Here is a 12,697-nt window from a genome sequence, read left to right as displayed (position 1 = left end):
CATTCGGAAAAAGACCCATTTATCCCTACTCTCCGTTTCCTGTCCGCCAACCAATTTTCTATCCATCGCAATACACTATCTCCAATCCCATGCACTTTAATTTTACATGCCAATCTCTGATGTGGGACTTTGTCGAAAGCCTTCTGAAAGTCCAAATAAACCACATCCACTGGTTCCCCCTCATCAACTCTACTAGTTACATCCTCGAAGACTTCCAGTAGATTTGTCAAGCATGATTTCCCTTTCATAAATCTATGCTGACACTGTCCGATTCGAACACTGTTCTCTAAGTGCTCGGCTATAAAATCTTTGATAATGGACTCTAGAATTTTCCCCATTACCGACGTCAGGCTGACTGGTCTATAATTCCCTGCTTTCTCTCTACCTCCCTTTTTAAATAGTGGAGTTACATTAGCTACCCTCCAATCTGTAGGAACTGTTCCAGAGTCTATAGAATCTTGGAAGATGACCACCAATGCGTCCACTATTTCTAGGGCCACTTCCTTAAGTACTCTGGGATGCAGACCATCAGCCCCTGGGGATTTATTGACCTTCAATCCCATCAATTTCCCCAACACCATTTCTCTACTAATACTGATTCCCTTCAGTTCCTCTCTCTCACTAAGCCCTGTGTTCCCCAACATTTCTGGTAAGATATTTGTGTCCTCCTTTGTGAAGACAGAACCAAAGTATGCATTTAGTTGGTCAGCCATTTCTTTGTTCCCCCATAATAAATTCCCCTGTTTCTGTCTGTAAGGGACTTACATTTGTCTTCACTAATCTTTTTCTCTTCAATACCTATACAGAGGGTTGTGAGTCTTTGGAATTCTCTTCCTCAAAAGGCGGTGGAAGCAGAGTCTTCGAATATTTTTAAGGCAGAGGTAGATAGATTCTTGATAAGCAAGGGGGTGGGAGGTTATCGGGGGTAGGTGGAAATGTGGATTAATCAGTTTAGCCATGAACTTACTGAATGGTGGAGCAGGCTCGAAGGGCCGAGTGGCCGACTCCTGCTCCTAATTCGTATGTTCGTATAACTTGATGAACTTTCATCTGACAACAAGGAATAAACCTCATGAGCTTTTCCAGTCAGCTAGCTTTGTAGTAAAATAGACCAGGTCTCAGCTGGCCATTTTAGCTGCCTTGTCAGTTTCTCAAAAGACACAAACAATGCATCCACATCTTCCTCATTGAATTTTGGAATTAGTTGAGTGAGTTTTAGCAATTTTGTACCCAGCCCTGAATCATGCTCCTCCATATTGGCCATGCTTTCACTGGGGTTACTCTGTCTCCCCACCCCCCCCACCCCCCCCCCCGCCCGAGTTAACTCAAGCCACTTCAACTCTCTTTCTTCACATTCTTGCTGGAATATTCTTTCTCTCTCTCTCTCTCTCTCACTCCTGCTTTTTATTCTCTTCATGTTCCTTTTGGAAGGCTCTCTTTTTCTCCATCTCGTGACTCTCTCTTTTTCTCTTTCCTCTAATGCAAGTTTCCTTTGTTCCAATTGTATCTTTGCTAAAAGAAAAACCCTATCAGAGTCTGCTTCTTCAGATTCAAGGGAAAAATGGTTGGCCACTAGCCTTAGGGGTTCAGACTTCCTAGCCTTGCCACGAGCAGTGACCCACACTGCTCAACTCCTCCATAGACAGTGCTTTTAACGTATCCCAAGTTACTTCACCCTGGCTTGGAGAACTACTCGCTTCAGTTGTAGACATGTTAGTATTCAATCACACACAACCACAAGAAAACCTGTATTAATCTTGCTCTTTTTTTGATTGGGAACAATTTGGTTTCTCATTTCCAATTTCTCTCATTTGTCTGTGGGAAAAGTTCTGGGCGCTAGCACCCAAATATCTGTTACAACCAGGTGAGAAAGCTGTCTAGGGTTCCCACTCAGTCTTCACCTGGTCTTACTGAAACAGGGTTTTGTTTTAAACACACTGTGTTTTCGCTCCACATTGGTGAATCCTTGTTCACAGCTTTCCAATTATAAGGCAAAGAAATGAGCACAAACAGGCTTTCTTAGGTTTAAAGAAGTAACATTTATTAAAACTTAACCTTAAATTTTAATTTGGTTAACGCCTATGGCTACACGACGCACCCAAGCTAGCATACGTGATATACACATGCAAGTAGGGACAGAAAAGAGCAGAAGACAAATAAAGTGAAAATGTTTGAGGCAATCTCTGAAGGGGATTTTTTGTTACTGGGCTTCGAACTCACTGTCGAGTCCTTGATTTTAGGTGATCTTGCTTTTCGTTGGAGCCCAGTATTCTTCTTAAACCTCGCTCACTGTACAAGGATTTTCTCTCTTGGGGTTCATGTGTCTTCAATGGGTCTTTAGTTCTGTGGCAAAGAGATGGGAGCAGGCAAGAGAGAGCTCTTCTCAGCTCAGGAGCAAACAGCTTTTCTGCCTTCAAAAACTCTGTGGCAAGTTCAAATTCAAAAAACTCAGGTTGCCCAGCAGGTTACTCATGTGACTGGGGGGCGGGTGGAGGGGGGCATGAGGAGGTCCGTTTTGTATTCGGCCATCTTAGCAGTCAACCTGGAATGCAGGCTCCTCCACCCTCAACGTCTGGTAATCAAAGGTCCATTGTGGATTGAATGTGTCAGGGAATGGTCTTTTGTTCCTTGTATGCACTGTCTGTAAATATGGAAATGTCTTTCCAGTCAAGGGTCCGGTGTTGCTTTCTTTTAAAAAGCAAGTTCTTTCTTTACTCCAGTAACAGTTTAAAAATTAATGTTCATGTGGTGAAATTAATGTGCCTCAGTCCTGGCAGGTGGGGCCCTGCATGATGGGGGGAAAAAGGGGTTTGGCAGGAGCGGGGGATCAGGAGAGCAGGGCAGTGGTGGCAGCAGCTTTAATGTGACATTGTGAGCAGTAGGAGTTGCTGCATCAGGCTCTATATCCAGAGAATCAAGCAGTATAGAGGATAGAGAGTAACTGGATGGTAGAATGTGTTCGAACATTGCCTTCTATCTCTTTCATTTGGTTTGATTCTTGTGAAGATAAAATGGGGAATGAAAGGCCCCCTTTCCCTTTCCCTGACAGGTATTGTGTTGGATGAGACTCTTGGTCCTTCCACTCTGCGTCACTGAAAGTTGGTCTCCTCTCAGGAACACTCCTGTGGTCAGTGTTGAATGCAAACCTTGGCCACATCTGTGTGAGACTTCATCAGGATCCTTTCAGAGGGAGTATTGCTCTTTATAATCTAATGACCTTTCAGCCATCGACTGTGATTAGAAACATCAGCCTTGTCTATCAGAAAAAAACCATCAATGATTAACAGCAATGAATAATTGACAGGCATTGCCATTTTCTACCTTGCGGTCTGATATCAGGAAATTCTTCAAACAAAGAGAGCGATCAACACATGGAGTCGACTTTGAACTATAGAAAGTTTACAGAGTAGAAGGAAGACATCTGGCCCATTGTATCTGCACCGACTCTTTGACCACAGTAAATCCAACACTAGTCCCATTGGCTGCTCTCTCCCTATGGTCCAGAACCCCTCTGCTTCAAATAGTTATCCAATTTTCCCTTAAAATTTGCAATGGTCTCTGCCTCAACCACTCCCCGTGGCATAGCATTCCATGTTCCAATGACCCTCTGTGTAAAGACACTTCTCCTAACCTCTCTCAATCATATAACAATTTTAAATTGATAACACATTTCCCAGTCAGTCCTGTCCTAGGCATTCCTACACCTCCTCTCAGCATTCTCTGCTCCAGTAGGAACAATCCCAGTAGTTCAAGTCTGTCCTCATAACTATCGGTTCTCATCCTTGGCATCAGTTTGGCATATTCCTCCCTCCCTCCAACAAGCTGTTATATTGGTTCATTCTGAGACCCATGGCACAATTTGTATATTTAAGAAGGATTGAAGGTTGTGACCAGAGCCTCTGCTCTCTCCCGTCTGAATTCTGCTTGTAGCACAGGCACCTACCAGAGAACCACCCACCATCAGTTCCACTATTTGTTTCAAATCCATTCATCTTTCCTGAAGTATGGTACCCAAAACAGTCCACAATACTCCAACTGAGGTCTAAGCAGTGACTTATAAAGTTCTAGCATAGTCTCTTTGCTATAAACCCTATATACGTGTATAAATGTTATTCCCTTTACATATTTTCTGGTAATCCTTTTATACTCCCATTTAGCACTTTTAATCTTCCATTTCCCTCTCTTCTACACTTTCCTCATGAGCGTCTCTACATGGATTTTAGCAAGGCTTTTGACAAGGTCCCCACATGGCAGACTGGCTAAAATAAAATCCCATTGGATACAGAGAAATGCAGCAAGCTGGATACAAAATTGGCTCAGTGGCAGGAAACAAAGGGTAGTTGTTGACAGGTGTTTTAGCGACTGGAGGGCTGTTTCCAGTGGCATTCCGCAGGGCTCAGTACTGGGTCTCCTTCTTTTTGAAGTATATCTTAATGACTTGGACGGAAATGTAGGAGGCATTATCAAGAAATTTGCAGGGGACACAAAGATAGGCCGTGTGGTGGATAGCTGGAGGCTGCAGGAAGATGTTGATGGTCTGATCAGATGGGCAGAAATGTCCTATCTCTCATATTTGCAGATTTCCCACTGCAGCGGGCAGCTTTTCTGCCAAGTTAGTTTGAGCCTGGTCCCTTCTTGTCTCACTGAACTTTGCCTTTTTAAAGTCCAACTCCCTATCCTTTTCTTCTGTTCTGGTACTGAACTTAATTATGTTGTTGGCTTTTATTACTCAATTGCTCCTTCCTCATTATCATTAGATCATGCAACTATCAGCACGGTAGAAGGCAAACAAGATGGACCTCGCTCACTTATTCGCCTGACAATTCCTATGTTCCTGGGCTGACACTCCAGTGCAGTACTGATCGAGTGCTGGTTTGTTGGAGATACATTTTCTGTTCCACTGGGTTTAGATGGGTCAGCAAGATGGAAGGGCACTATTCAAAGAGCATGTGGAGAGCTCCCTTGTCCATTCACCCTCAGCTAATACCAAAAGCAGATCACTCAGTCATCTCATTACTCTTTGTGGATCTTGCTGTGCACAAAAATAATGGCTGCGTTTGCTGATAAAATACCACTGACTGTATCTCTAATTGATTTATTAGACTTGAAACTGTCCCTGGTGTGTTCAGGAAACATTGTCAGCAGCCAATTTGCACTCAGCAAAGTCCCACAAACAATCTGTTTTAGCAATTTTAGTTGAGAGATAAATATTGGCCAAGACAATGGGAAGACCTTCCCTGCTCTTCTTCGAGAGAACGCTAGATCTTTCAGATCCACCTGAAAGGGCAGACAAGGTCTCCGTTTAACATTGCATCCAAAGAACATACCACCAACAGTGTAGCGCTCCCTCAGTGCTGAACTGGAGTGTTAGCCTGGATTATGTGCTCAACTATCTGGAGTGGGACTTTGTGGGAGCAGTTTTGCTGAGCTTTTGCTTCTATAACTGTTATTTGAGTAAGTAGATTAATATAATCCTGGTGAATACGTATACATATATTCTTTTATATATGAGTTGAAAGTATAGCTACATATTGGTACAAAATGGAGTATTTGAACGAGGCATTGTGGGACAGATTAGTTAGCTCACAGTTTGAGCTTGGTACAGCATAGCACAGACAACAAGTGTAACTGCAGACTGCACGGCACCCTCAGGAATGCAGGCCCAATTAAAAGTGACAGTTGGAAGACTCAAGGATAATTGATGGGGCCTGAGATCATCAATTGGTGATCAGGGCTCGCATGAGCTGATCACGTTGCCACATGATGCCTAATCAGTAATCTAATTGGTACTATGTGTAATGTATGTAACCAATAACCGTTCTGATTGGATTGTGTCCAGCCGGGATGGGCTGAGTAACTGTATATCCGTTGTGGATTTCCTTTGTTCTGTGGAGTAGCACTGGACCGCTTTTAGGTAAGGTGTACGCCCCATGATATCATGAATAAAGTGTTTATTCTCAAAGTCTGCGTCCGGAGAATTTGTTGAATAATTGGGCATAATCTGGATTTTTCTCCAACAGTTTGGCAGGATCCCTGAGTTCACGGGATCCAAAAGAACCTAATCGACCGGATCAGGGGTAAGTCAACTTTTCTGCAACTCTAATGTCTCAATCACCCAGCCTGAGCCGGAATTAAGAAGGCGACTGGGCCCCACGTGAAGGCCAGGGTTATCTGGGAGAGGGGGACTAGGGGTCAAGGAAGAATTGGCTGAAATCTGATTAGAAAAGGTCTAAAAATTTTTTTAGACGAAATCCAGTAAAATTTGGCGAATTTGGTGTAGCAGTAGTCATAACTTGAGTCTGCACGAGCTGGTCCTCCACCGAGTGGAGATGTGAGGCGTGAAACAAAAGGGTTAGGACAGGAATGACTGGGGCTGTAACTAATAATACAAATTGACCTGACAGGCACATGATCGTTGCTTCTGAGTACACGAGCTGATCTAGCCCTGGAGAAAAAGGCTGTGGGACAAAAGGGAGAACGAAGAGCGTGGCCTGAGACACAGGGGTGAGCCGGTTAGCTGACCTTGAGAATTTAACATTAACTGCGCGCCTGTTCGTATCCTTGTGTCTATTCGTTTTCTTGTGTCTTGTTCGTTTTCTTCTGTTTTAATGCTACTTGATTCATAGAAAAGAACTCGTAAGTGAAGAAGGTTTTTGAGAAAGTAGAAGGAAATCTGGACTCAACGGCTTCCAAGAGGGCAGGGTCGCCCCCGGGGACAAGTAATTTGTGTCCTCTGGAGAAAGGCGACCCACGTCCGTTTGCCCCCTCGAAGGAGATGCAGATGCGCCACGGTAAATATGTGTTTTAAAGATAGGTATGTTTTAGAGTAAAAACAAGTTACTGTGTCTTTGATTCGACTGTGAGAATGTTGGAAGCTTCCGCGAATGAATTGAATGTCTGGGATGTGCAGCTTGTGTTCTGTCCAACTGACTGTCATTAACTCTTTGTTGTCTGGCCTTAATGATGAGAGAATGAGTCTGTTACGTTTTCTATTTTTACAAGTGTATATTTTGTGGGAACCTTGAGTCATGTTTTGGTTGTGAATTAGTTGAACCTGTGTGTGTTCCTTGACATCGGGACAGGGAATTTTGAAAGAGATTTGGTATTTTGAATTCGTAACCCATTACAGAAATCAATTTTCGAAGTTGTTTGGAATTGAATGAGTGTGAAAAGTGATTGTTGAGTGTGTTCATTTCGATTTAGTGTTGTACACCCAGGAATAGGATATAAAATTGAATTATATTTTAAGTTAAAATTTTATTTTTATTTTAAAAGTTGGTTTTGCAACTGTGAAAAGGCAATGAACAATGTTCTAAGAGATAAGCTTCAGCCTTGAAGGTCTGAAGATGTTTCTCAGAAATCCAATTTGAAGTGTACCACTCCTGCTTTAATTGGAGTTCCAGTTTAAAATCTGTTCTAGTTTTTTTTTAAGTTTAAATTAAAGACATGTTTTACTGACTGTTTTAAGTAGCAAATGTCAGGAATTGAATATTGTTTTAAGGGAGAGAAGGATAAAAAAAAAAAGGAGATAATGGGAAATATTAAAGTTTGTGTAAGGACCTAGTGTTAAATCTTTTGTTGTAAGAATGTTAAATAACTTTTTCTTTAGTTTTTGGTTTTATTACAGTCATTTGAAAGGCGCCTGAAGAACAAGAAAAATGACGTAATTTACCTATCTTTTAAAATAAGCACGTGCTATTCTGTTCTGTGTGTAGTTAATAAGTAGTATAAGTTAATAAGTCTGAATTGAATTAATACTGTTAAGGTTAATTGACCTGTTTAAGTTGAAGAACTGGAAATTTCATTTGTTGCCAAAATGAACTTTCAAATTTATTATGTCATGTTTTGGAGGAGTCTTCAGTCCCGGACTCATAACATTGGCAGTTTTGATTTTTAAATATTATTGCAGTGAATTGGAATTTGGAATCATCTTTGTTTTAAAAAAAATAATAATCCTTGGATTAGAAATCTCTTATTTAAGGATAAAAAAAAACATTTAAAATGGAGTTTAGCTCTTTTCCATTAAAACAAAAGGGTTACGTAAAGCGACGCAGCGGAGAATGCTTTGCTCCGCCCCCTTGGAGACAAGCAAGAAATTAACCCTGCTGCAACTATCTTTATCAATGAGACAAAGTGCTTGAGAAGGAGAGATAGTTGCAAGCACTTCTGTCTTTAACGTACAAAAAGTACAACCAAGTCTGGGCATAAGAAATTGGAATCAATAAACAAAATTTAATTGATCTGGGTGGTTATTTAAAGCACTCAAAGGGAAATTTACTGTTATTTGAATTTGGAATAATGTGAGATGTCGAAAATCCAGTTTAATTTGGCAAGTTATTTAAGGAGTTAAAATGTCATCTAAGGTAAAAGAAAACATAAACAATATATACTAATGTCTGGAATCAAATGGAAATGTTTGATTTCTGTTTTAAGGAATTATGAATATCAATTGTAAAGGTTCTCCAGGGCTCAAAATGAAATAGAATTATAATTAATGGGAATTGGCAATCAGATCTGGCTGATGCAAGCGCTAATAAAGGAATTCTGCGGATAAACAAATAGTGAAATAAACAGCTAATTTCCAAGAAGCCTCGAATTTTCCAGTGAAAGTCAGGAAAGTGTAGATAAGACTGGCAATTGATAGTTTTCTCTTGGAGATATGAGTTTTTAAAGAGAGCTACATTTAAAAGTCTGGCCATAACCTGAGACATCAGGACCCTGCAGGGGGAGGTAAGCAAAGATCTCAGATAGACATCACCAGTGCCCCCACCCCCCCCCGCCTTTTCCTCACCGCTGATATTTGATCTTTTGATAAGATCACCTGAGAGTTCAGAATATGTGGCATGACAGTGGAATACCAGTATAAGTGTGCAGATGTGATTTGTTATTTGGAAAGCAACGGAAGTATTTGTGGCATTTTCAACTTCGAAGGAGAGCAACCCTAATACCAAAAGGATTTTTTTTTTAAATAGATTAAAATGGAGTGTGGTTTTTTTTTCGATCAGAGAAGAAAAAGGTTTTGTAAAGTGACACAGCTGAGACGATTTTGCTCCGCACCTTGGAAAAAACACCCCGCTGCAGCTGCTGTTTTTTTCCATTTAACCCACCACACAATTTTGCATTGCTGAGAGTAAAATTTATACATATTGGACATTGTTAAATTTTAAATTTCTAAATTGACAGATAGAATTGGACAAATTAACCCATTGGGCTCAGGGGCAGAGCCACAGTGGATTCTTTGTGGGTTGTTTTTAAGCAGGTGACGGCAGGCCATGTGAGAATTGATGCCACGGCAAAAGATCCAGCAGCTTTGCGAATTTAAGACCTTAATTGCAGACATCAAATATCACAGCATCTTTATCAATGAGACAATTTTCAGCATCTGCAGTATTTTGCTTTTATTTTAGTGGACAATTTAATCTACCAGGTGCGTCAGATTTTGACAGCAAAGGCCCTCCAGGGACCTTTTGTGTCAAAATCATTGGGGGGGTGTATAAGGGAAGGAGCCAACAATCAAACCAGCATTCAAAATTTATTAAATGGACAACAAGCTCCAATCACCACGATTACCCCCACATTTTAATTACTAACGAGTAAGGTTACGACCCAACAGCCACAAGTGACAGGTCATGGTCTATTTGAACTACGGGGCATTGCACAACATGTTGGATGGGAAGTGTGTACAGTGTTCCACAGATGACCGTGCTAACTGCGTGACCAGGCAGAAAGGGGAAGGGGTAACTGGGAGCTGTGTCTTTGGAATTGTTTGTGCCCCTCCCATTGGGCAACAGATGATAAGGAAAGTTGAAAGGAACATGGATGTGTGTGGGTACATCGAGCCCAGGGGAAGCGTTGTATGATAATGTTAAACATGAGATTGTGCCTGTCCTGGTCAATATCTCAGGGACGCAAATGCCGGGATATTGTACGGAACAGGCAAGAAATATGTATAGTGTATTAAGTAAGATTGTAATGCAGCAGGCTGCTGATGCCATGGGTGCCACTAGATTTAGAGGCCAGGATCAGCTTTATAGAACAAAGTAGAAAATATAGGGGTTATAAGGGGAAAAGATTACATAAAATACAATGATATTTTACCCTATGTTATGGAAATTGGAAAAGAGGTAATTGGAACAACATTGTCCATTGTCTGAGAGTAGTCTGGAAAACCAGATGATCATATGTCCTCATCCTAAATATAAAACGGCAGAATCAAAATGTGGATTTAATGCCACTGTAAATTGCACCATGGAGACTAGGAAAGCATTGTCAGGGTTAACCCATGTGGCCTATATGGGAAAGGGGAGATATTGCTTAACCACCACAGCAAAGGAGTACCAGTATGGACATAAACGGACTTGGCCAGTGAGCAACAGTACATTTTGGTTCAACCCACAAATACCAACCCGAGTAGGAAAGATGGAGTTGGTACAGATACATAAGCAAAAGACAGAAACGATAACTGTGACAGAAAGTATTAAGGAGGATTTGACAAATTACCTCCAAGAATATGAATATACTATTCAGCTATTGCCCACACGCTTGGGTAAAGATAGACAGCAGCGAGAAGTCATTGCTGTAGTGTACTACAGTTTGGAACAACAGTCGAAGATGCTACAAGATGAGATTGACAAGATAAATTATTCTACCTGGCAGGAGGACTTATGGAACTGGGGGTCAGACGTGCAGATACACCCCTGGTTTAGAATTATCTCCCATGTCCTGATAGTGGTTTCGGGTATCATGGTGTTATATGTGACCTACTTAATTTGGCAACTTTAGAAATTAATTAGGCGATGTAAGAGGACGTATGAACACAGGTTGGACAGCTACCCGAAAAAGCAATTAGTGTTCGAACTTGCTCTGTCAAAGGAGGGACAATTAGTTATGCCATAAAAGGGTAATTGTATAACTTTTTCATATATACTTAAAATGAATTAATGAATGATCAATGTACTCTAAGATGTTTGTACAATCGAAATTGTAATTGTATAAGTGTACCACCTTTTATATTGTAAACGAGGAACTGAAGCCCTTGCAAAACTTATGCCTTTACAGAGTTCCCGCAGGCCCCTCTTGTGGCACAAGCAGGCAACGTATTGAGTGCATCCCCTCCGGGTGTTGAAGGCTGTTTCTAGACAAATAGAGACCATTAAAGGCACCTAGGTGGGATCAAGGGAAGGATTCTTAAAAGGTTTTGAAGAGTCAAGAGGGGATTGTGGGAACGGAATTTTAGAATTTTAAGAACAGAATTTTATGGGAACATTTAAGATGAAATTAATCAATCATGTATTGCTAACAAGCTAGCTTCAGTGCTGCAGGGAGGGACAGCTTATCAGAAATGACTTCATAACTTCAGGGCTGCTGAGGCCACTTGGCCTTGCAGCTGGTACAGCGCGATGGCAGAAAGAGACATTATGTTTCAGCGGCATTTTAAGCCAACTACCTCTCCCCTCTGCATACGATGATGTTTTGTTATCATGGTATGATAAAAGGAGGGATTGTGGGAGCAGTTTTGCTGAGCTTTTGCTTCTATAACTGTTATTTGAGTAAGTAGATTAATATAATCCTAGTGAATACGTATACATATATGCTTTCATATATGAGTTGAAAGTATAGCTACATATTGGTACAAAATGGAGTATTTGAACGAGGCATTGTGGGACAGATTAGTTAGCTCACAGTTTGAGCTTGGTACAGCATAGCACAGACAACGAGTGTAACTGCAGACTGCACGGCACCCTCAGGAATGCAGGCCCAATTAAAAGTGACAGTTGGAAGACTCAAGGATAATTGATGGGGCCTGAGATCATCAATTGGTGATCAGGGCTCGCATGAGCTGATCACGTTGCCACATGATGCCTAATCAGTAATCTAATTGGTACTATGTGTAATGTATGTAATCAATAACCGTTCTGATTGGATTGTGTCCAGCCGGGATGGGCTGAGTAACTGTATATCCGTTGTGGATTTCCTTTGTTCTGTGGAGTAGCACTGGACCGCTTTTAGGTAAGGTGTACGCCCCATGATATCATGAATAAAGTGTTTATTCTCAAAGTCTGCGTCCGGAGAATTTGTTGAATAATTGGGCATAATCTGGATTTTTCTCCAACAGACTTGTACCCACAACCTTCTACCACAGAGGTGAGAGCACTACCCACTGAGGCACAGCCACAAGGAAAGGGAATATTGGCTGATTTCTCTCCATCCTAACACATTGATACTGAGACCAACCATAGCAACAGCTGAAGTCAGCTAACTCAGCAATGGTGGGGCTTGATTCAGGATCTGGGTGGTTTGGTGCCACACCTATGGACTGAAATTAAGAGTGTGAGGTGTGGTGACCATCACCTCCCATTCTCTTAGTCTGTGGCACAAGATGCCAGACAGTCTCTGATGCAAGACCCACCTTGCTGATGTGTGGTAGTTCTTCATGGGTTCAGGTAGTTAAAACCAACAGTGTACTCACAGAAAGTCTCTTGTTCCTGTCCTTTGGTCCGACAGGTGTATGTACATTCAGGTACAGGCAGTCCTCACTCATTGAGCCGGGAATAAGATCGTACATGAGCAAATCTTTATGGGCCTCCAACTCCTTTGTATCTTGTAGACACCTGGGATATGGGAAAGAGATAAACAGATTCCATGTAAACAGCACTCTGAAGCATTAGTGGGTGTGGCAGTGTGACCGTGATGAGAC

At 41.5% G+C, this 12,697-nt stretch overlaps 1 protein-coding gene across 2 annotated transcripts in view; it reads right to left on the bottom strand.

Moving 5' to 3' along the window:
- The window catches only part of LOC137378701 (fatty acyl-CoA hydrolase precursor, medium chain-like), a 65,601-nt gene that overhangs the window by 46,919 nt on the left and 5,985 nt on the right, over positions 1-12,697 (bottom strand). For both annotated transcript variants that reach the window (XM_068049049.1, XM_068049050.1), the window contains exon 3: positions 12,470-12,611. In XM_068049049.1, coding sequence (XP_067905150.1) covers positions 12,470-12,611 — 142 coding nt within the window. The remainder of the gene's footprint in view (positions 1-12,469; positions 12,612-12,697) is intronic.

Source organism: Heterodontus francisci, chromosome 17 (assembly GCF_036365525.1).
Source record: "Heterodontus francisci isolate sHetFra1 chromosome 17, sHetFra1.hap1, whole genome shotgun sequence".
In the NCBI taxonomy this organism is placed as follows: domain Eukaryota; kingdom Metazoa; phylum Chordata; class Chondrichthyes; order Heterodontiformes; family Heterodontidae; genus Heterodontus; species Heterodontus francisci.
Note: the sequence above shows the minus strand (reverse complement) of the source record. Positions and strands in the feature narration are given on the sequence as shown.